This window comes from Epargyreus clarus, unplaced genomic scaffold (assembly GCF_041222505.1).
Source record: "Epargyreus clarus isolate Ecla_fem2 unplaced genomic scaffold, WU_Ecla_fem_2.2 ptg000012l, whole genome shotgun sequence".
Lineage (NCBI taxonomy): Eukaryota > Metazoa > Arthropoda > Insecta > Lepidoptera > Hesperiidae > Epargyreus > Epargyreus clarus.
In genome coordinates, this window is record NW_027332220.1 from 1,280,791 (window position 1) to 1,306,403 (window position 25,613).

The 25,613-nt window shown below is 38.6% G+C and overlaps 1 protein-coding gene across 1 annotated transcript in view; it reads left to right on the top strand.

The window, feature by feature from the left end:
• Window positions 1-25,613, top strand: part of LOC140746054 (cholesterol transporter ABCA5) — a 51,803-nt gene that overhangs the window by 10,789 nt on the left and 15,401 nt on the right. Inside the window, exons 2-19 of the mRNA XM_073078045.1 lie at window positions 12,625-12,778; window positions 13,771-13,950; window positions 14,361-14,533; window positions 14,958-15,186; window positions 15,873-16,099; window positions 17,777-17,855; window positions 18,294-18,401; window positions 18,877-19,020; window positions 19,481-19,631; window positions 20,228-20,369; window positions 20,696-20,926; window positions 21,326-21,440; window positions 21,855-22,004; window positions 22,426-22,593; window positions 23,453-23,528; window positions 23,963-24,139; window positions 24,493-24,665; window positions 25,160-25,258. Coding sequence (XP_072934146.1) covers window positions 12,625-12,778; window positions 13,771-13,950; window positions 14,361-14,533; window positions 14,958-15,186; window positions 15,873-16,099; window positions 17,777-17,855; window positions 18,294-18,401; window positions 18,877-19,020; window positions 19,481-19,631; window positions 20,228-20,369; window positions 20,696-20,926; window positions 21,326-21,440; window positions 21,855-22,004; window positions 22,426-22,593; window positions 23,453-23,528; window positions 23,963-24,139; window positions 24,493-24,665; window positions 25,160-25,258 — 2,776 coding nt within the window. The remainder of the gene's footprint in view (window positions 1-12,624; window positions 12,779-13,770; window positions 13,951-14,360; window positions 14,534-14,957; window positions 15,187-15,872; window positions 16,100-17,776; window positions 17,856-18,293; window positions 18,402-18,876; window positions 19,021-19,480; window positions 19,632-20,227; window positions 20,370-20,695; window positions 20,927-21,325; window positions 21,441-21,854; window positions 22,005-22,425; window positions 22,594-23,452; window positions 23,529-23,962; window positions 24,140-24,492; window positions 24,666-25,159; window positions 25,259-25,613) is intronic.

Here is a 25,613-nt window from a genome sequence, read left to right on the forward strand (position 1 = left end):
AGTGGGGCGAGGTTACTGTCTGGTTTTTTCCATTTACAAACACCTCTTTTAATTTGTGATTTTGCCACTTACATTATTAACAGGAAAACAGAAAATGGACATTTTGAATTCATATTGAAAGTGGATGGATTTCGCTGTTACTTTCATGTTGTTCTTAGATAAAAAATAAATCTTATTAATGGTACTTCCACGCGAATATGCATCACCCTTCTATGCATTACAAGAGTCTATTTTATAAAACATTTACACACACTGGCTGATACGTAACGCGTAGCTTAAACTGTTAAGTCTAAAATATGAAATATTCCGATGGAACGTTTATGTGATGAGTTAAGCATAAAGAAAAATAATTGAAAATGCATTCTGTAAGAGGGTTAAATAGGGGATAAAAGCTGGTATTGCTTTATCCTGTAAAGAAGATGTAATAGGATCTATTAAAGTTACGCCACAAACGCCAATAAACACAGATTAAATCAATTTGCACTGGTGAACAATGTTAACGCTGATCTCGATTATAAATAGTCGATTTTTGATCATTATGTCAAAAGTTTTGGACAAATTTCAAAAATGCCATCAGCCTTTATTGATGATTACGAAATCGAACTGCTCTATATTGAAAGAGTGATGGAAATATGCTTTCTTTACGACTATTAGCTGCCTCAAAAAACTACTATCCCACAGATAGGCACAAGTTTTACACTAGCGTATCAAAAGCCTAAATCCACCCACCCGGAACACAGATTTTTTATTCAATACTCTTCAATTGAGCTTAATCTCACACTCAGGCCCTCAAAGTATCGTTTGATCTATAATTCGTAAAGCGTCCTTGTTTCGGGACCCTATTGAGGGCTGTCGTGACCTTTGCTCGATCGATCTTGGAAACCGCTGACGCAAAACACCACGAGGCCCATTAGGAGTTCAACAATTTATGTTAAATGATGTTTGTAACTTAATTTATGTTTCTTATGGATTTCTTTTGGAAAACAATGTTCTTTTTGGTTGCTATTAAAGCCATTGTTTTTAGGTTTTGATAAAATTTGAGTGTATAGCAATTCTATCAACTCTTATAGTATTAATTCTTCGGATTTTCTTCCATAATTTGTCCTCCAAAATCTCCATTTATAATACTTCCTGCAAAATTGTATGACTACCCTCGATTTAGAGTTCTGTAACAAATAATTCCACCCTTAATCGTATTATGCAATTATATGTTTTTCAACGTATATGTTATATTTTATAACATTGCATCGTTTTGTGTTGTAAAATAATATATTTCATTGTACAAACTTAGTAAACTGTAAGACCATACTTCATTACTTATTTACTTACGAGTTATTAAATTGTACACTCTATAAACTTAATTAAATAATGACATTTTACCGACCTTAATCGATTACGGAAAGAAACAAGGCACTGACACGTAAAGCCTTCTTGTCAACTCCACTAACCTTTGAATTAACTATAGGTACCTCAAACTTGGTTCAATAAAGATGGGAATCAAAATTGGCGGATTTTGTATATCTTTATCGCAAAGAAATTGTATACAGCAAGCAAGAGATTAATGGAAGGCCAAATACGGACGTATACCATGTTGGCCAAATACGGATTAGTAGATTTTATAGACGTTTTTTTGGAAATATTTCACCATGAATTTTCTTTTACTTTTGACTCGTACATAATATCAAAAGTGTGAAATACCCGGAACTCTATTTTAGCCTCTACATCGAGGGAAGTCGATTCATGATGCCATTAGGATATCACAAAATGGCAAATAATATACAATATATTGTGTTATCATCATTAGTTTCAAAAGGTACAGACGGTACAGTTTATTTCTCTTTTTATCGTATTTTGAAAAAGTTTCAGGAAAAAAGTCATGCTCTTTTAACACGTTAGCTGCGGAACGCGGCTTAAAACACCTCGTCCATGTCTGGTCGTTATAGCGGTAAGAAAAAACTTTAACTTCTCTGTGGTGCGAGAGGCATAACTTCCGTCTGGTTCAGTGTAGGAGAGTGATAACTATATGTTTGTGATGTGCTACTGATTCCTAGTTCTATGGTACACCAACCTAATGTCGGGTTTGTTAGACCTCGTACCGCACTGAACAAATAATAATGCTAACACAGTGCGGAACGAGGTTGGGAACGCCTCGTTTCCCCACGCACCTCGTACCGCACCCCACGCTAGCTTCACGTGGTTAGTGTTGTGCAACGCAGTCGAGGCTGCGTAGCGACGAAGTAGGACCGCTGTCTTTATGTTGAAAATTATCATGTCGAAACGTTGCCGAAAAAAGTTGATCATGGAGGAAGATGAAGAAAAACCGGTTGAAAAATCTGAGCCAGAATCAGAATACAGGAAGATATTTCAAAAACAGGTAAGTCACAAATATACTCTGTCTAGGTGAAAGTCCAGCAGTGAGACTTGGCAGGCTAGGCGTATATCCGTATAGTAAGAAATTACATTATAGATAATTACGTTTCCTGTTATGGTTCAAACAAAAGTTAAGTAGCTACATTATTGATATAGGAAACGTAGGCAAAATCGTTACCGAGTATTCCGATTACTCTTTACCCTAATCTACTCGCTCCTACTTTTCAGAATCCACTGCAAAGAAAGCACATCATCTCGATAAGGGTCCAAAGAAGAAGAGATGTGTCGGATGCTACGAAAAACTCCGCACATTCTTGACATGTCGTGAGGCAGACAAAAAAACCAAAAAAAAAATCTCACGGAATGCACTGTTTGCAAAAAACCTTATTGTCTGAAATGTTTTAATGAAAAACATCCATAACTTTTCCCCTTTTTGTATTCATTCTGTCCATAACGTTGATAAATAAAAACAATAAAATAAAATCGATATTTATTTTCCCATCACTAAATTATATGGAAACCTGCCATTTTTCAGTGCGGTCCGAGGTGCATTAGACCCACATTTTATTTTACCCATAGAATCTAAAGTAACGAATTTAACCAAGGGCGGCGGCAGTTTTAGGTTAATCAACTCATTGTTAATAATAATCAAGACAAAAGCCGTCGATTTTGTCTTATTTGGCGCCAAAAAAAGGATTTTAGTCTCCTTCGGGCGGTGGGATTTAACACGCCTCGTGCCGCCACAATGTCGGATATAGGACGAGGTTTAAAACAACTCGTAACGCAGTAATGGAAAGTACAGAAAAATCTGTGCCGCAGGGAACGTGTTAATGCGTGTATGTATATTGATTGTATTGTTAATGGATTCAAGTCGATGACCTAAGAAAGTTGAATCGGTGCCAAATCACGGGAAAAGAATCTTGAATTTCAATGGAATTAACAAAAAAATGTAAAAGATTTGTATGGAGCGTAAGTTCATTACAAAACCTTTCGAGGCGTACAAGTTCCTAAATTGTTTCTAATGGAAATGCCTAAACGCGTAGAATGCCGCCTATAAATATTTACTTAAAATCAAAATCTTACTTTATAATATAGAAATAGCTAAAAGTAGGCAGTCCAATTGTTGTAGCTACCCATGGGCACCTGTCATCAACTCCAAATAAAAGTCCTAGCTTAGGTCGGCTACAGACGCGCTGCTACTCCTGAGGAGTTATTACCCTTAAATTTAATAGCCTCGGAGAAGTATATTTCCCTTAGCACACCCTTCTACCGAGAAAATAGCAGCGATTAACACTGCCGTTATTAGGCAAAATGTAGCTGTAGCGGTGGTGCCGCTGGATTCGAAGCACAGAGGGTTCAAAGATACTCGTATCTACGAAAAATAAAAATCAAATATTTTATTCTAATTAAGTAAGAAGAATCTTTAAATAATTCGTTTTGAATGTCAGCAGACTATGGAATATACACAAGCTTATGTACAATCTTAATTAAAATCTTATATAAATACATAAGCTAAATCGTCTGTTCGTCCTTTGTACTTTCTCCGAGCCTCTTAACTTCTTAAGTTATTAGGCATAATTTGTTTCATTCAATTTGGCATGGGGTTACTAAATTAAATTTCCATTTTAGGGTTGGATCCCCTTGCATGTAAAGTGGGGATGTTTTTCAAGTGAGGTAGTGGTATTACTACTTTTATCCATTGTACTGTGTACGTGTTACTTACATGTATATGTTATCATTTGTTACGCATGCTGTATATTGATTGGGTTCTGAAGTTCTGAAAGTGAATTGTACCTACCGATTAATATGTTCTTGAGCGGCAGTGATCACCTAAAATCTGTTGAGCCACATAACAATCATATGGGTTTAAATCTCACTTGAGAAGTGTTTAGGGGTTCAATTTTTGGTAAGCAGTAAGTTCACTTTAATTCTGGTGTAATCCCGTACGTACTTTATATAAATTAATAAACGTTGAAACGAAACAAGCAAGTTAGAGTTACAATGTTGTGGACACATGTATTGCAAACTGAATGCAATGAGGAGAGGAAGTTTGAAACGGAAATCTCGAATCGGTGGACGTAGTATAGGAAGCCCTACTACTAAATGGACCGATGATGATGATGATTATAAATGTGGACGGTAGTAACTCCATACAATCAGAGGGCCGAGTGATTCGATACACTTTTAAGAGACTTGATGAGTGGAAAGGGCCGATATTCCGTTGAGAATAAAACAGTGAAAGAAAAAGTAAATAAGAAACCCACCTAATTCGAGGATATTTTATGATAGTGTGATAGATTTGATATCTACAACCATCATAAGAGGAACCATGCCTAGCAATAGGACGGTAATGGGTTAATGATTAATTTTTCAACGTAAAACATGAGCAAAGGTTGCCAAGATTTCTATCACATTCAGTTCCTGACTGACGGTCGCAAATGCATCTATTTCCAATGAAACAGCGCCTATTTTTAGCGCCTCGTGATAGAAAAAGTAGCATTTTGGCAATGCATCACTGCTCTTACTTAGTGTCATTTTGGTCTTTCTAACGCATTTTGAATACAGATCTACAGAATGATTCAATGGTTTTTCCGTCTGTTAATACGGGATAATTTTAATAAAGTGATGTGGCCAGAAAAACGCTATAAGTACCTAATCACATTATTCTTACTTGAATGTATCAATAATATACTTAATCAAGTTAATACAGTTGAACTGCGTGGTCGAGCGAACACCGATGTCTAATACGCAGAGATATCTGTGTTCATTTTACAAAGGGCTTAAGTTTTGAATTTAGTAAATCTAGAATTTGGATGTTTGTATGTTTCTATAGCACCCATTATACAGAATCGGGTATAAGTGTAGAATATATTAACTGTCAACACCTCAATTCAATACTTACTTACTTACTTACGCCGGCGGCTCGTCGACCCGAAGTGAGTCTTGGCCTCCGATACGAGAAGTCGCCATTTCTCCCGATCCTGTGTAATTTCTTGCCAGTTATTTTGTCCTAGCTCCCTGAGGTCCCTGATTGCTGCGTATTTCAATCAGTATTTAGGTCGTCCGACTGGTCTTCTCCCGTCAGGGACACCCAGGTATGCGCGCTTCGGAGCTCCGAAGCCCCGAAGCCCTCAATTCAATGCAAGGGTTTATACGAAAACAGTTACTACAGGTTTTTAATCTATCTTTAAAGGAATACCACCAAATGATTACGCAGTTCTTGATCTCCGGTATTGTATTACGGATTACAATGTCATCAGATTTGCTATAGAGGGCATTGATCAACGTTCGCCAGCACGTGGAAGCCGTATAATTAGCAAATGGGATTGTATAGAGGACGTTTAGATACGGATAGCGTTGGAGATTAACAGTAAGAAACGCGTAAGGAGAGACTCTTATTTATTTATTTAGAAATTTCATCATCAACCCATTTCTGTCCCACTGCTGGGCACGGGTCTCCTCTTATAATGAGAAGGATTAGGCCATAGTCCATCGCGCTGGCCAAGTGCGTATTGGTAGACTTCACATACCTCAAGATGTTTTTTTATAAATCAGGTATGCAGGTTTCCTCACGATGTTTTCCTTCACCGTTTTAGCAAGTGATAATCAATTTCTAATACGCACATAACTTTGAAAAATCAGAGGTGCGTGCCTGGGATTTGAACCTCGGACCCCTCGATCGAGAGGTCGAGTTTCTTAACCACTAGGCTATCACTGCACTTACTTATTTAGAACTTTATACTATAAAAATTGATATAAAAGGCGGACTTAATGCTAGAAGCATTGGTTGTTATTTAAACCGAAGAATATATGTAAAGTGTGTTATGAAGTTCATAATATATTGCCAGCAAAATATAGATAGACGCACGTATGATGTGGTGGTATTTAAGATGGTAGAGCCCTTTGTGGTTCGACTCCGGCGGCACCACGGTCACACTTATTTCTGCCTCATAACAGCAGTGTTTAGCGCTGCTGTGTTTGAAGGGCGTGGTAAGGGAACCATACTTATCCGAGGTTTTCCAACTTAGTCGTGAGGGGTAGCGGCGCATCTGTGGCCGACCTCGGGTAGGAATGTCTAATCCTATATGTGGTTGATTACAGATGTGCATGAGCGACAGGAGCCACTTACCATCAGGTGGCCTGCATGCTCGTCGGCTACTCCTATATTATAAAAAAAAAGATGAAGAAAAAGTATAGACTGCTAGCAAAATAGACATAACACGTATAATGTTAAAATTACTTGTAATAAAAAGAGCTCTCTTTATTATCTCTCTATTTATTATTGAATCGAAATTAAAATATCTAAGACTACTGAGGTACATCTACTTGACTGTGGAGGGTAATGTATGTATGCTTTACAGCAGAAATACTGCTGCGGAGCTGGTACCACTACTCTGTCTTAACTCTACCACCATTAATTTATCAATTGGTCACGTTATGTGAAGGCAAAGGTATGATGATTGTTTGAACTGCACTACAATTGGATCGGACAATATTATTGGTAGACACAATGTGTTATATTCGATGTCTATTCAGTTACACGTCTACGTACAAAGGACTATATCGTGAATTTTTGAACCATCTGAAAGCCAAATATAATAATCGTAAAATTTCGTATTCATAGTATGCGGAACCGTGCCTCGAGTTTATATTCACAACTGGCTTGCTTAGTTTAAGATTTAGCTTAACTTACCGTCTCATCCATAAACTTTATTGTGTATACTTAGAGGTTATTCTAAATGTGGTGGAGTCTCTGCGTATTTTAAAGTTATGTAATTGTAAGGAAGATAACACAAGAGCTACAATTTATATTGACGATCGTCGCCGACGGTGACACCGCCTGTCGTCTTCAACCGTCGGCTATTGTTGTTGACTATTGCTGTCTGTCACTTGGACTGTGGTCAGCCGATGGTCGTTAAAACAGACGGCTACAATCAGCGATGGTCGTCGCTTAAACTGTCGCTCGTGTAGTAGCATCCTTAATGTGAGGGTAGAACTGGTGGTTCGCCTGAAACGGCCGTACTGTCACAACTTTCTGCCTGAAACCACCAATGACAATGTGGTTGACATGTTAAACATTGTTAAAAGAATCGATTTTTTTTGGTCAAAAAGATCGATTCACCGATTAATAGATCTAAGATCGCTATCCCTAGTTCCCGTGGGATTTCCGGGATAAAAACTATCCTATGTCCATTCCAGGGTCTCAGACTATCTTTGTACAGAATTTCATTAAAATCGGTTTAGTGGTTTAGGCGTGAAGAAGAGACATATAGACAGACAGACAGACAGAGTTACTTTCGCATTTATAATTTTATATTAGTAAGGAATCCCAATAAATCTATATAAACAAATACATATAATGTTGCAACAGTCTCCGATTGCAAGAATTGATATTTTTAAAGTAATGTTTATTTAGAGTATGCCAAAAGACCCACAAACGTAGGTAGGACATTACTGGAGACCGATTAAAAGAATCGATTGTTTTTGTCTTGTCTTGACTTTGATTTGTCTTGTTACAATGTCAATGACAATTGTAATTGTATGTCGTTACATTAGGAGTTCTAACTCTGTATATGTTTTAGCTGTGTCTATCTCCAGGTCCGATTCCAATCCTATAAAATCCTATTAGGGGTCGATTATAGATGACCATGGGCGGCAGTGATAAGTTCACATTATAGACTTTATATCCACTTCTAATTTCATAACATCCGAGTTGGCTTGCAGAACATTTCAAAGCGTCATTATTACTCCGAAGTCCTACTTTGTATTATTTTTCTGTACAATATAAATCTATTGGGGTGTGTCGGGGTTAAACTGGCAACAATATTGCCAATAATCGGTTTGAATGTTAATTCAAACTTCCCCTGTTTATAAAAGGATTTGTCCTTTTGTTCGCTGTTTAGAAGTTTATTGTTCTACACGTGCCCTTTTCAAGGCCTTGCGAAAGGCCTATTCAATAAATTCCCGCACGTTTTGCAATAATGGCGGGAAAAATGGGTAGCGGACCCTTTGCTATAGAACCCTAAAGGCACGTAATTGCTCACAAAGCTTAAAAGTTCCGACCTTGACCTTACTGAGTTATGGCCCAATTAAAGTTGTCGAATTCCGTGCCTTACATTAAGATAACATTGTAGGTAAGTGGGAGGTATCTAGGCGATTTTATATACAAAATACCTAAGATTTACAGTAAGTGTTGAATGTAAGACTTAGTGTAGTTTGAAGGTGGTGGAATTTCTCGTGGTTCGACTCTGTACCCTTACCGTGAGTTTTTACGTTTTGACAAATATGACTGTTTTGGTATTTGTTTACCTATTTGCCCATACATTTTACAATCAGCGCCCCTAGCATCGGAACTATAGTGTCAGGTCAGTAGCGTAACATTAAATGTCTAAATTGACAAAATGGTGCTTATGTATTGTCTCTCTTTTTTGCGAACATGTGAGGCAGACAAAAAGACTTACTTATTGTAACGTTAACTCAGTCTACTAAGCAAACGGAACAGAATAATGGATTGAGTAAACGTAACGTAAAATTGTGGGATGTTTTGAAAACTTACGGTAAGGACGCGCTACCGTTTACTGGTCAATAACATTAGTGTTGTATTCTGCACACTGCTGTATTCTGTTTTGAAGGGTGTTGTAAGGGAGACATTCACTTGCTACTTCTATAACGTAAACTTTTGAGGTTTTTCAAAATATAAATACATCAAATATGATGGATTAAGATGGATCTTGGGCCTTAATAACTGTTGCTAGCTGACCGACCATACATTTAAACGTATGAATTAAGAAGAAAATATTACACAAGAGTTATTTTTTATTATATTTATTTATATAACATACGAAAAACAACGTGAAAAAAAATCGGCAAATTACGATTATTATAATAAACTGCGAATAATGAGCATAAAGACACTTACAAAAAATATTTCTAATAGTGAATTGTTAACTGGAACTTAATTGCAAATTGTTGCTAATTGTCGTGGCAGTGATTAAGTACTTAGTGGACGTTTAATAAATATTTATATTAAATAAATATTTATTACTAAATTCCACACGTTAAGGAAATATAATTATGAGAAGAATATCTATTATTTATAATTTTATAATTATATTAAGTGTGCAAACAAAGTGTAAAATAGCTGTAAGTTCATTTATATTGCTCTCTCGTTCTTTCATAATTGTGTGTAAGGAAAGTAGCGTACAAAGCGTAATTTTAGATTGCATTTTTTATCGAGTCTGGATATACGAATACGTTGCTAAGGGGTTTAAATTAAGTATGTGTTTACTGTCTAAGAATAGTTGTAAAATATAGAGCGAATTACTGGGTACGAACATTAGTCACAAGTGAGAACACCACATTAAAAGTGGTATAGGCCGAATTGTCACCACTTTAAGTAGAATGAGTAAGCTTATTTCCTTTTTTAATTGTAAATAGCGTAATTCTTATATTACTGATAAACGCCTTTACGCAGTAAGGTGTTGGCATGGACTCGCTCTATGCTTTATATTATAACATTTATTCGAAACGAGCTTTTGCCCGCGGCTTCGCTCGCGTTACGAAGTAATAATTTCATCCCCTATTTTATCCCCTTGGGGGTAGAATTGATCAAAATCCTTTCTTAGCGGATGCCTACGACATAACATCTACCTGCATGCCAAATTTCAGCCCGATCCGTTCAGTGGTTTGGGCTGTGCGTTGATAGATAACTATGTCAGTCAGTCACCTTTGAGTTATATATATTTAGATTTATTGGAAATTATATGAGCGTACAGGAGTCTATTTGATTACTTTGTCTTTGTCGATGTTAAATATGTAGAATCGTAGATGAATAGATTGTCATTAGATATCATGTAACGTGTAACTAAAGCGGCTTGATCGACAAAGAAGGAGAAACGTGGTCGGAATTGATTACCTGACTTTATATCTAAATATAGGATGATTAATTATAATTATAACCTATGGAATATAATTACTACTTAGGTCCTATTCTATAATCAATATTTGATACCATATAGTTATCGTAATGACAAAGATATTTAATTTCTAGATAATTACTCCGGTTCCGGCAAAAAACGGTTGAACCTTTTCTAAAATTTGTGCACCGATTGACGAAGAAACTTAAAAATCTAAATTAATGACAGACACTTTAATTTTCATAACAGTTATTTGTTTATGTCTTATACATAAAATTCGTGTCACAATGTTACTTACCGTACTCCTCCGAAGCGGCTTTACCGATTTTCACTAAATTTTATATGCATATTCACTAGGTCTGAGAATCGGCTACTATCTATTTTTCATACCCCTAAGTGATAAGGGTTGTTCACCCTTATCGTTTTTTTTTATTTATATGGCAACACAACGTTTGCCGGATTAGCTAGTAAATAATATAATAAAGCTATATAACACATACGTATTAAGATTTACATTTAAACACTTGTACATTGATACTTCAATTTTCTATGCATTCATACTGCAATAAGCTCAAGCACTGAACCAAATTAAAAAATAAAACGATGTTGTAATGGCTGTCACAACTCACCCCAAGCGCCCCCTCGGCGCCACGCACCTGTGTGCTCACCCCGTCTGCTACCCCTAAGGTTTCCTTAAACCGATTGTCGGAAGACAGGAAAATGATACAAACAAAGGAAAACGGAAACAATAAAAGTACGGTATCCGGGTTTTTTACGGAATCGGGATTATATTTACAGGTCTTGTCAAATTGCCGACCTTGGGGCCTACCACCATCTTTTAAAAACCATCATAGTTCGGGAAAGTTTTATTTCCTCCTTATAACAGTAAAATATTCCGCCATAAACAGTTGAACAAACTTAAACCCTTATTCATTTTTCGCTTATCCATTGCATAAAACCAACTGAAATTGTCATATTTTGCTTAAAAAGTTATTTTTCCTGCAAAAAAAGTAAAAGTATGATTAAAATAATATTGTTTTAAGAGATGGTAGTAACCCCTCTTAAGTCTCTTCCTGTCGTAGAAAAATACTTAAGGGTTCTATTTGAAAGATAGACAGAAGATAGAAGAATACAGACGTAGATATGTGCAGATCTACTGCAGGTACTAACAAGCAACTTCGTTGACGCTTTCTAAATCTATTTTACGGGAGGCCTTTGTCCAACAATGAAGTTCTAAGGTTTGGTGGGTAAATGTATATGGTGTTGTTAATTGTCACGCAATAGATAGCAGAATCTATATTGGTTGGTCAATAGTAATCGAATCTACATATATTGGTTGGTCAATAGTAATTTAAGTCTCACTTATTCAATCTTCTGGCATAACATGTCTGAAAACTTTTTTGTACTTTCTCTGTTACCCAGATAGGCATACGAACATAAAATTACACTAATTTCGACATCAGTGACAACACTCTCTTTTAAATTCTCGTTCGATTGACTCCGATAATGGATACCGAGAAGACGAATGTACTCCATACATTACACAGTTAGCATTAAATACATCGTAAGGCTTCCTTTAAACCCATTATTCAGACACTTTACAGGGCCGTAGTGGATTAAGGAGGCTCGCTGTTTATTATTTAGATTTAGTTTTGCTCTTCTATTAATTGCATAGATAAAAGTAAACAACAACTCGATTATCCGTGTATTTTACCCTTACCTATGTCTAATCAATATAGTTATCGTGACCGATCATGAAAAAAGCAGTGACAGCGTAGAGGTTTAAACTTAGCCTCACAGTTTAGGGATCCGAAGTTCGAATTTTAGGCACACCTGATTTTTCAAAAGTTATGTGCATATTAGGTATTATTACCTAATCACCCGTTAGTACATCAGTTATTTTAAGAAAAGTTCTCAAATTTAAAATCCGTCAAGTTGTGCGCTGTACGGCGTGTCAAAGAAAATGACATACATACTCTCGAAAAAAAATATCTCCCGCAATCGTGTGAAAATAAACCACTGAAAACATCGAAGTTGGTAGAACCCTCTGTGGTTCGACTCCGGCGGCACCACCGCCACACCTATTTCTACCTAATAACAGCAGTGTTAGGCGCTGCTGTGTTCCGGTTTGAAGGGTGTGGTAAGGGAGACAGACTTCCGAGGCGTTCCAGCTTAGTCCTCAGGGGTAGCGGCGCATCTGTGGCCGACCTCAGGTAGGAATATATAATCCTATCTGGGGTTGATACAGATGGGCGGCAATAGTCTCTTACCATCAGGTGGACTGCATGCTCGTCTGCTACTCCTATATTCATCATCATCATCATCATTTTACCCCCAGGAAATGCGACAAGGAGCCGGAGTGTTTGGCCATCGGTAGCAGGCTGCGCGGCGCGATGGGGACGCGCCCGCCCGCGGCCTTCTGGCCCCAGCTGTGGGCGACCGTGCTCCGGAACCTGCTGCTCAAGAAACGGGACACTAGGAAGACTCTTGCTGTTAGTATACCATTTGGGCTTTAAAGGCAGTAGAATCATCTGTGGTTGAACACCAGCGGCGCCACCGCCACTGTGTTCTGGTTTGAAGGAGTAACGGCGCATCTGTGGCCGACCTCAGTTGTAAATCCGGTCTAGTGTGGGATTGATTGCAGATGTCAATGGGCGGCAGTAGCTACTTGACATCAAGTGGACTGCTGTAAGTAGTGGTGCTAGAGCCCATTTCTAGCACAAAACAGTTCCGTGGAAGGGTGTGGCGACTGACTTACAAATGAGACAACCTTAAGAGTGGTAAGGCATCTGTTATTAACCATCAGGTGGATTGCTACTCAAATGTTATAAGAAATGGTCTCTGTAATACGAGGTTATCTACTACAACTTCAAGTATCATTAAATTGATTATCTGAGTTAGACCACTAGTGGTGGCTACTGCTAATAGACACTTGTAATCAACCTCAAATAGGGTTGTGAGATCGACCACAGATACATGACTACCTTTGAGGGATTAATTTAAGCTACTCCAGAAATCCAGAACGCTTAACACTGTTCTAATTGATGTGGTATGAATTTCGATCTCTCACGTTAAAGGTTTGGGATTCAAAACCCATGCGTGTACCTTTGAATTTCTGACGTGGTCTTCGTATTTGAAAGTAAATATCACATGATTTACAGATGAATACAAATTGTAATTTTATTGGATTTTGTGCTCGATATCTCTCATAGAGTGGGTTTCAGAACAACAATAGGGTTGATGATGATAATGATGAAAATGATGTACCATAAGTACATATAGCGCATCTGAAGTCTGATCGCTCATGGACATAATTAACTTCTAATCGCATAAGTTACATAAGACTTGTATTTGAATTTGATCACAGATAGATTAGAACGTCTTGTATAAATGTCCACAAACCCTTTAAATACTCTTTAAATCATAACATACAGCTTAACACTACTTTTAAAATAAACTAACAATACGTTTACATTTTTTTCAGGAGGTGCTAGTACCACTGTACTGCTTAGGCGTGCTGATATTCTTGAAGATGTTGATGCCGAACCCGAACTTCCCGGAAGTCAGGAAACCTGGTCGCTTGCTAAGGATACACCACGACGCGTTCTCAGAAAACCACTCAGTGGCTGTCGTGGCGGACTGGGCGAACGCGAATGGAACAATGGTATGAAAGCCACTTTTAAACCCCTTTATGCATCACCCACCCAACGCACCATTTTATGCATCTTGCAGAAGTTTTAGGACTACACGTGGTCCATGGATTTTCTTTCTCCTTATGTAAACCTACTTACCTATATAAAGTTACTTACAATATTACGAATATTATTGCGATACCAAAATGTCAAATCTGTTTTTACAAGTTTGGTTCTCTGTGTAATCTGTGAAATGATTATTAACGGATTTTTAAGAAAATGTGCTTTCTTGGAAGTGGCCATTACCCTAACGAGTCGCTATACATATTGTGGGTGCACAATATACATACAATAACGACTCTACAAACATCTGAAGTCCGAAACTAAATACAGTTCGATACTTGGAGGCCCTATTATAATCTAATTTAACGCATGTTCCCAGGGTTTCCTAGAAGACATCAACAGGATACTGACGCAGGCCGACGATCACCCGATCAACTGGGTGCGGTACAACAACACGACGGAGTTGAACGACGCGTACCACGGCGACGCCAAGCGGTTCCCCATCGCCGTCATATTCCACACCGATCCGCAGGCGTTTGGGGAGCCACTCAGGTGAGCATAGCTCGTTTTACATCCAGAATGTGATGTAGCAGACATGACACTGCTGCAAGTTTTTATATGTACTGATAGACGGCTGACAGCTTTTAAAATGAAATAGTGGATGCGTGTGTTTGCATGTTTCGCAATTATAATAGAACAATTAGCGAGATCGGCAACAGATTGTTGCCGCGAATGCTGTCTATATGTCACATGGGTAACAAAAACAAACGTACAAAATTTCATCCAGACCTATGAAATTGGCCACAAGTGCTTCAGCATGAGTTTCAAGTTAAACCCTCGGGCTTATTGCTCTGTTCAAAGCATAACACATTAAATTTGGTAGTGGCAATGGTATCTCTTTACCAACCTCGAAGAGTTCTTCAATACTCAAGATAAACTAAACTAACTACTAAGAACTAAATTTACTTTTCCCCAGATATACCATCAGGGCGAATCCATCACGAGACGGCGGGACTCCATCAACCAGAACGCTATATACCTCGCCAGCGGAATGCCGCGAGCGAACCAGCTCCAAGGACTGGTCAAGGTTGGGCCAGCTGGTCCCACTGTCGGAGATGCACCGCGAGGACACGTGTCCCGTGCTGCAGTACTACTACTCGGGATTCCTGGCGCTGCAAACGCTTATTGATAATGCTAAGATTAAGGTAGGTGAAGTGAGCGATAAAACTAAGCCCTAAGTCTTGGGACTCGTATAGAACCACCGATTTGTAAAATAAAGTAATGTAATCAACATAACAATCAGGAGTTAAATTTGTGGACAATTATGGTTAAATTTAAAAACCGATCTAGAAAGTTCAATAAAGTAATGTTGGTTGCAATCAGGAGTTAAATTTGTGGACACTTATGGTTAAATATAAAAATCGATTTAGAAAGTTCAGCAATCGTGTTTGCAATCAAAATTAGATTAGTTAAATAAATCAATCAGAAATTAGATTAGGGGTAGTAGCTTTATGATTATATGAAGTGATGTTTGAGGGGCATTTTAAGTTGTTTCTATGTTTTTATTTCATGGTACTAAGTAGTTGTTGTTACACCTAATTGATGATTTGAAAAGATCTGTCACGCCACTAGCATAGTAAAACATAATCCAGTATTTTTCCAATCGTAAAGAAGGACACGTGACCAGTACCCTTACCAGGAGATTTTACGTTTCGACTAGGAAATCGTATGGGCCAATACGTAAACAAATACCAAAACAGTCATATTTGTCGAAACGTATAAACTCCTGGTAAGGGTACAGTATAGATACAACACATGATACGACTTCCCATTAACTATTGTATAACACAAAACTATTCAACAAAAGATATATATAACCGTATGTCCCCAGCTGGACACCGGTATCCCCTTCCACCCGCCCCGCGTGGACCTCCGCCAGTTCCCGAAGCGCCAGCACACCGGCGACTGGCTCGTCATCTTCCGCATCATCATGCCCATGTACATGGTGATGACGTTATCACAGTTCATCACCTACCTCCTCATGTTCGTGGTCAGCGAAAAGGAGAAGAAGATTAGAGAGGGGATGAGGATTATGGGGCTGAAGGATTCGGTCTACTGGTGAGTATGTCACATTATGGAAGGTGGTAGAAACCTTTGTGGTTCGACTCCGGCGGCACCACTGCCACTACTATTTCTGCCTAATAACAGCAGTGTTAAGCGCTGCTGTGTTCTGGTTTGAAGGGTGTGGTGAGCCATATTTTTCCACAGGCGTTCCAGCTTAGTCCTCAGGGGTAGCGGCGCATCTGTGGCCGACCTGACGTAGGAATATCTAATCGGTCTAACCCAGATAGGTCTGGGGTGATTACAGATGTCCATGAGCGGCAGTAGCCACTTACCATCATGTGGACTACATGACTACTTCTTTACTATAAAAAAGTCATAACAAATTTCAAGTACTTAGTAATGTAAATCTTAAATAAAACTAAGCACAAGTTAATAAAGTGTTGCAACTGGTGCCTACGCTAGGTGGGAGAAATTGATCTATTGGGAGAATTGGTCCCTGTAGTGCCGGGAGTAGAATAGGACTACGGTATCCCCTGCCTGTCGTAAGAGGCGACTAAAAGGGGACTTCCGGGGTTGCGGGGTTTAGTGCGGTAAGAGTTCCACATAACCCGGCGTCACTCCTATGGCGTCGGGTACCTTTTGAAGGTTTCCCCCTCATAAAAAAGAAAAAGAAATGTGACTAAAGAAATTCGGCTGTAAAATAAGAAAAAAGGAATAGATTACTTATGTAGAAGTTAGCTCAGTAGTTAAAATTCGTCAATAATAATTTTTCGAGTGATATGGGTCTGGCCACAGCCATGCATAAAATGATATAAAAGTTCATAATATGGATGTTGAGATGAGGTTTATACTCATACTAGATGGCGCTGTACGTCCCCTGAATCACGCCAACGATGTTACCGCGTAGCTTGTGTAAGTATTTCTACATACGAGGACCCTCAATAATGTTGAGATGAGGTTTATACTCATACTAGATGGCGCTGTACGTCCCCTGAATCACGCTAACGATGTTAACGCGTGGCTTGTATAAGTATTTCTACTTACGAAGACTCCGTATTCTTTCGACGACTTGTATTATTTCGATTATAGATATCCCTATATGGGCGACAGTATTTACTGTTATTTTTGTATAGCACACGGCTTAATCTCCACGTTCTTTATTAATTATTCAAATGTACTAATATAGGGATAGGGATTTATATAGATACTAGTGATGCCCGCGGCTTCGCCCGCATTTTAAATAAATAATATGACATACATAAAACGGAAAATTTCTACCTGCATTGGAATGACGGTGGTGCCACCTGTCGAAAATTGGTATTACCAACTCCCAAACCCTCGTGAGCTCTTGGACAACAACTTTGCTAAAGATCATCATTGCTCAAGATTGCTAAACTTGATCAATTGCATAGTTTCCGATCCTATAACTACTTACGAATTAAAAATTAATTAAAAAAGATCTCTCATACAAAGATGCATTGGCATTTGCAACATGGACATTTGCAACACCAGAGGAGTCGCCGACGATGCATTGGCGACTCCTCAGTGTTGCAAATGTCCATAGGCGGCATTGACTACTTTCCATCAGGTAGCACGTCTGTCTAATCGTTAGGTTAAACTATAAAAATACCTATATATATATATATATATATATATATATATAGAAATCCTTTATTCCCTTAACTGTAGAAAATTTCACATTAACTGTAATATAAATATGTATTGTTTCAGGTGCTCTTGGTTTCTCATCTACACTGTTTTCGTTACGATATTATCAATAGTCAGTACTGTTCTTCTGTTTACTTTGAAGGTGAGTTTAGAAAAATACTTATATTATCAGATTTTTATCTCTGAACGACTATCACATATGATAAATATGGAATATTTTGAAAGGTTTCATAATTCCATGTTATTTCTTATTACAATCAGGCGCGATCACTGATTTTGGGGGGACCACAGGGGAAATTTGTTCAAATTAGACCACTTATTTTTTAAAGCGTTATTGGAAAGTCCGGCATATCCTCTCTACTGCCCCGCGGCATTGAGAGGTCCATGCAGGGTTTCCCCACGAACAAAAACTGGCCAAGTGCGAGTCGGACTCGACGGTTCAGAGGGGGTCATGACCCCTGCGACCCCCCTTGGACCGCGCCTGTTTTATATCGTCCTCAATATCTTTCTTTCTTTCACTGTTTTGTTATGGTAGGGTGTTGAGTAATTTAGCAATTTTAACCATAACTGTTTATTACAGGTATTCCAACACTCGTCGTATATCCTAATCTTCTTGCTGATGCTTCTCTTTGGGTTCACGATAATAACTTTCGCCTTCATGCTAACACCCTTCTTCGATAAGGCGCGAGTAAGTATAGTAGATATATACAAGAATTTCTATTTAGGGATGGCATTTAAGTGTTATTTTGTTAGGGTTGAATAGTTGAAAAGGTTGAAAGGAAAAGGGAAACCACCAAAAACGAACATAAATTGGAGCTTTCAGCACATTATTGATATAAGTCAAGTCAAGTCAGATACGTATAAATGTAATAACTTAAATTGAATTAGTTATTAAACGATTTTGTTTATAAAACTGACAGTGAGAGACCTCCTCATCACAGAAATATATTCTCTTCTGTATAGTATATTACAGCAGTGTATCGCTTCTGTTTTTTTTAATGCAGTAAAGAAGAAATACAAAGGAGATATTTCAACTCAGTATTGAACAGAAAATTGTTTTCAGAAACAATTCATACCACAAGCAAGAATATCTAGTTACCTTATGATCAGGTTATGCTCACTTTCCTCTGCAATTACATAAACGCTATCATTCCCATCCACAGACCGCGGGTATCCTGGGCAGCTTCGCGGTGAACCTGATGAGCGCGCTGTACTTCATCCAGGTGTTCGTGTCGAACGCGGACTCCCTGTCCTTCTGGTTCGTGTCGCTCATCAGCTCCAGCTGCTACGCTCTGGCTATGGATAAGGTAAGGAGTAGCAATATAGCAGCAGAATAGCAGTAGAACCTTTGGTAACTAAGGAGGTATAGTCCACGCCAAACTGCTAGTCCGCGCTGAAGTTGTTGCGAGCAGGTGTAGTCATAAAACTTACTATGACTACGTAGTAACTATTTATTAATCTGTGCTATGGCGACGCAATTAATTTCTATGTTCAAAGCAGACTAGTAGTTTTACGCGGGCTATACCATACTTCAGCCTAAATTACGTTTGAGGCAGCCATCTTAGTACTCAAGAGTGACAAAATATCTGTGATTGTCTTCTTCCTGAAGCCTACATGTTCTATATAACTTTTAAACTTATAAAATATAATAATAACAGAACTATTAACAATACATCCAGAAACTGTATGAATTTTCCTCCATTGACTCCAAACTCCTCAAGTACCAAAGCGAACATCCCACAATCTCAAAGCCCTTATCCCTTCCAGGCGCTAGTGCTGGACATGGCGGGCGTGGGCGTGACGTGGGACAACCTGTGGAGCGGGCCCGGCATGCCCTTCGGCGGCAGCCTCATCATGATGGCCGTCGACACCGTGCTGTACGGCCTCGCTGCCTACTGGCTGGACGCGGTTATACCCAGTGAGTTGGTTACACACATTTTCAGGTCTTGATGTGGTCTGAGAAGTCTGTCGTTGGTGGAGTAAAAAATTTCGACTTGGCAAAAAAGGTCCAAGTCGTCTCAAAACTGACTGAGAAAGTACGCAATACAAAGTAAAATGAGCTGCAAAGTTTTCGTAGTTATTTCGCTGAGAAACTTTGTTGCTCGTTTGCTTTTCAAAATAACTACGTCTTCTCCTTTTTGTTTGCTACTAAATGTAGGCAAAAGGTGACCTGATAGAGTACAGGTAAATAATAATACAAGTTTACTCGTACAAAGTAATTTAAGTACTAATAGAATTTGGTAACATACTCCGTGCTTCTTAATTAAGGTCCTAAGCAACATACTTACTGAGATGACGCAATGACCTAAAATGAGTCTCAGCTTCCGATACCACTTCGGCCTGTCCTGCAACATACGATAATACGAGTATTTTGATATTAACGAATGTATGCTTACATTATCCTAAATTTAACATCGACGTTAATATACTAAATTACAGTTGAAAATGTTTATAAAAACTTTGTTATTCAGTACATATTCACCAAGTCAAGAGACATATTGTACCTTTCCACAGGTGAATACGGCATCAAGCAGAAGCCCTGGTTCTGCCTACTACCATCCTTCTGGATCGGCAGCCGCCGCGGCAGGGTCTCCGCGGTCCACTTCCATTCCAATGGCGAAGCTGGACACAACAAGGACATCGAACCAGTACCCAGGTATCTATACAAATAAGTAAATTTGAAAGATGTTTCAGATAGGATCCGGAAAAATAAAAAAAAACTTCAAAGAGACCATCTGTAAGCAATAAAAACAATTTTTGGGTTATTTTATTAGAAAAATATTTAAAAGAAATATATAAATATCTATTTGTTTTAATTCGATTACATTTCAAAATCTTTCTTCTCCAGAGACGTAGTAACTATTTATTAATCTGTGTCCAGAGGCAACCAATCTTTTTCTCTTTCCAGAGGGCAACTCCAATAAAAATAACTGTTTCTCATATACCTTTAAAACACTCTATATAATATACTTCTCATCACAGAGAGCTACAAGAAAAGGAAGCCATCAGAATCGTAGGTCTGCAGAAGAGCTTCCGCCACTGCCGCCGACCGGAAGTCAAGGCTATTGACGGTATAGACCTGAGCATCTACGAAGGTCAGATCACGGCGGTGTTAGGCCACAATGGGGCAGGGAAGTCCACGCTGTTCAATATCCTCACTGGACTGACTGCGCCCACCGCTGGGACTGCGTATGTGTATGGGCTGGATGTTAGGTAAGCTGGGCAAAAGATAGATATGTGTTTTCGCAAGATTCAGTAGTACTTAACTGTAATAATGTGTACCTAAAAGTTATGTTATTTTTAATATTATGAAAATTAATGCAACTATAAGAATTAAAAACAGTATTTAAACTATTTCGTGGCATCTTTGCAAGAGATAAGATTTTAGATAATTTGAGTTTTGATACCTTTACACAAGCCTTATGGTCCTTCGAGCCGGATATTTTTAATCCGCTTTAGCTGATATTGCACACATAATACCATATTTAGTTCAATGCCATAAAACTTTTTAAGTGTCAAATAAGCATCTTCACAATTTAAAGTAGAATTCACTTTTAATTATTTGTACCCTTTGTTTGGGGTAACCCTTGATAAAAGATATGTATCTTGTAGAGATCCGAACGACATGCAAGAGATCCGGCAGATGATCGGCGTATGTCCGCAGCAAGACGTGCTGTTCGATATGCTGTCTGTACGGGAACATCTGGAGTTCTTCGCTGCTGTTAAGGTATACGTATTCTTCAACTTTCTTCATTTTCAACAAGTGAAGTATTGAACCTATACCTTTTTTATACTGTAAATAATTTAATAAAAACCCAAACAAATCACAAGTAATTTTGGAAGTGAAAACTTCTTTAGCGGCGTTATGTACTTTTTGTGATGGGTAAAAAATGTTAAACTCGCGTCAGGACACGTTACCTGATCGAAAATTCGTAAGACGACAAAGCAAACTGCAAACGTCAAGATGTCATCTGGTGGCAGTATAGACATAATATGTCAGTTGGTGTCGGTTTCATTGTTTATTTATTATATTTTATTATTCATGGTTTCGAAAGTTATCACTTCTGCCGACACTCCCAGAGTGCAACACGATGATTTGTTTTTAATTTATGGCTCTATTCAGTTTTGACCAAAATTTCAGGGCATCCCTGGTAAACGAATCCCAGACGAAATCCACAAGTCGATGGCGGAAGTGGGCTTGCTGGACCAAGTGGAGACGTACTCCAAGCATCTGTCTGGTGGTCAGAAGCGGAAGCTTAGCATAGCCATCGCTTTCATTGGTGATCCTAAGGTGAGGAAATAGTCTTACAGACTTAGGTTTAAGAATTACTTAAACAACTATCAGCATTTTGAAGTTGATCATATGAGTTGGAACGTCGTAGGCCCGTTTTAAAAATTCACCCTGTATATCCTACTGCTAAAAAGAAAAAAAGCGCTGTTTTTCTAGAAAATCCTACATATCTAAATAAACTTCAATTAGCGATGCCGAACTATTGAATGTTATACTATAGTTACACTATCGATAGTTGACCTCGAAAATCAGTTAGGATATCGATTGGATTTGACCAATCGATATTTTGCAGCATATCGAGCGGCATCATTACCCTCAGTATAGTCCGAGAGGCCTTTGCCCTAAGGCGGCGAGCCGCCGGAGCGCTACAGCTATTACGGGGTTACTTGGGGAATCTATTCCTGTACTCCTGGTGTTCCAGATAATAATCCTGGACGAGCCGACGGCGGGCGTGGACCCGGTGTCGCGGCGGCAGATGTGGCGCATCCTGCAGCGCGCGCGCCGCGGCCGCGTGCTGCTGCTCACCACGCACTTCATGGACGAGGCCGACATCCTCGGCGACCGCAAGGCCGTCATCAGCAAGGGCCGGGTGAGTGCCGACCCTCTGCCGCTAGGCCTAATTGGACGTAGTTATGCAAAATTGATCCAACAAACGAAAACCGTTTTTTTAGTTACTATCACAAAAGGCATCCTACATCAACTTTCGTATATGCAAAAAATATTCAAGCTGCATGGTACATTTTTTTTTAAATATTCAGATATCAGAGATACAAACCATAAATTAAGCAATTTAACTTTTACTAAAATACCTATTTTCTCAAATTTGTTAGTTTTTGTGGTTGGATCTATTTTGCATAACTACATCCAATTATGCATGCTCCACGTCTCAAAGCCAGGGTCGGGTGAGAGGCGACCCTCTGCCGGTGGCCTGTCGCTAGGCTAAGTTATGCATGCTTCAACTGTCAGTTGGGAGCTTTTTGCAAGATGTTGAGAAAACTTATATAACGTTTTGAGAATATTGCGCCATCTATTGGCGACTGGATAATCACAACATACCCTTTTGTAATCATCGTATATTATGGTAATACTTCGTATTAAGTACTTGGTATATTTGAAATGTAATTCATTTCTTTAATTTGATATGGAATAAGGTGTCATTAAAAAAGTGATGCTTTTATAGTGCATACCAAGTTTGAGCACTAACACACGCAGTGTGTATGTTACAATTCAAGGTTAAAAATTAATATGAACTTCTCGAAGAAGTATAAAGTGTAAAAATCAAGGTAAGTAGTAAAATTCAAGGTTGAAAATTAATATGAATTTGAAGAAATATTCAATAGAATATAGTTATGTATGTATGTTCTTCTTGCTAATTATGTAACCAAATACATTTTTTATCACATTAAATTGAAAAATTCAAAGTATTTATCGGATTTAATGTATTATAGGTCCGATGTGCTGGTACGTCGCTGTTTTTGAAGAACAAATTTGGCATTGGTTATCATCTTACACTAGTTCTGGACGGTAAGTTTATTGTGTTATCACTTTGATTTTTAATTCAGAATGTTTTTGAAATAAAGCTTCGAGTAAGTGTAGACACTTTACAATAAAGACAGGGACAACCATGCCACACCCTTTGAGTTGTGATACAGCAAAACTGTTGAAATCAAGCAGGTGTACCTATTTTTATTTCTTTTTTTAATTGGTGAAGCAAACGAGCAGCGGATGCCAAGTCGCCGATGTATCCTTAGATAAGACTAGCTTTCTATCGGAGGTTGACAACTAAAATAGGTGTTGTTAAAGTTCGCACCAAACTGCTAGTCCGCTCTGAAGTTGTTGAGAGTAGGTGTAGTCATACAATTTGTTATGGCGACGCGGTCCATTCCTGTATTCAGAGCGGACTAGCAGTTTTACGTGGACTATACTTTTAACCATGTTCTCTACCCCCGTCCCCCCAGGAGCGTGTCGCGAGCACCAGATCACCCGTCTAGTACGTGGTCACGTGGCCCGCGCGGAGAAGGCGCGGCGCCACGGCCGCGAGCTGTCCTACATCCTGCCGCACTACGCCGTGCACCTCTTCCCGCCGCTCTTCCACGCCATCGAGGCCGAGATCCGCGACCGGACCAACCGGCTGGGTGAGATATCATCAAGAAATTAATTGGTCAGATGTTAAATAGATATATGAAAACCGATCAGATACAAGAAATACAACACGAAACGGAGCAGAGCGGAATGTTTGTCCAAAACATTTCTTGTCATATGTGTTGCAATCAGCCAATCAGATTTACATTCGTTCATATCATAACCAATTTTTTTTGTTCTATTTCGAACTTTGGTGGACTAAAATTCGTTTAGACTAATTTTATGAGTGTTAATCGGTCCAAGATTAACCACAACAAAGAACTCCATATTAAGTCGAAGGTATTAGTTAGATGATATAAAATCATCAAAGCTCTATAATTGTTAATTTTAACTATTCTCTATCCAGGTATTACAAGCTACGGTGTTTCAATGACGACGCTAGAAGAAGTGTTCTTGAGCCTGGAAGGAGAGAACGCAGAAGAGACGGAAGCAGTAGAAGGCGTGTCGTCAGTGAAGCTGGTTCGGGCCAGGGCATTGTCCAGAAGCCTGTCGTTACAGAGCAAGACATTGAGCTATCAGGTAAGGGTATAATGTGATGGTAGAACCTATGTTGGTCGATTCTGGTAGCACACTTCTACCTTATAATAGTAGTGTCAAGCGCTGCTGTAATATTTGACATGTGACACATGACATGAGATACAGGTAACACAGGAAGCGTCTAACCTAGTCCCAAGGAAACGTCACACCTATTTCTGCCGTTCAACATCAGTGTCAACAACTTCGTGTAGTATAGAGGCTAATACCAGTAAATCTGAGTTCGGACTACAAGCCAAGAGAAAGCTCATTCCTGAAAGTTGAAATACCTCCTTTAAACTGAGCGGAACCTTTTGACCACAAAATGACCATAGATAAAATATAAAAGACGAGATCTTATATACGTCATGATGATTTTACATGTTATCATAAAATATTAAGTTTACGTGTTTGGGTAAACATAATATTTTGTGATAACATGTAAAATCAAAAGTACCACCAGTGATAATAACCCCAAATGTTTTGTCTCATTCCCCCAGGAGTTGAACGACAAGGACCAGCAGAAGACAACGTCGCTGCCAACGCCGCCCGCCTCACACGCATTACATTCCACCACTCATGGAGTGGAACACGTTAAGGTGAGAATTGAAAACTAGTGGATTGTGGATTTGTGGGTGGATGGATGGGTTATGTTTTAGGTTTTCCTCAATTGTGGGAAGCGAAAAACATGCAATAGTAAGACAAAAAAAATGATTAATTTTCTATTGACTACTCCAGTCAATAAAAAATTAATCAGACTCAAAGATGTTTCATCACTCAATAAGTCGGAAGAAACATCACATCTTACAAATCAAAATTCATAACAAAATAACAACACACCTGGCACAATGATCATTTCCAGCTTCAGGTTGCAATCGTACTCCAACGTTAAATATTCGGGTAGTTTGAAACTGATATAACATTTTTTGATTTGAACATCCCTAGACACAATCG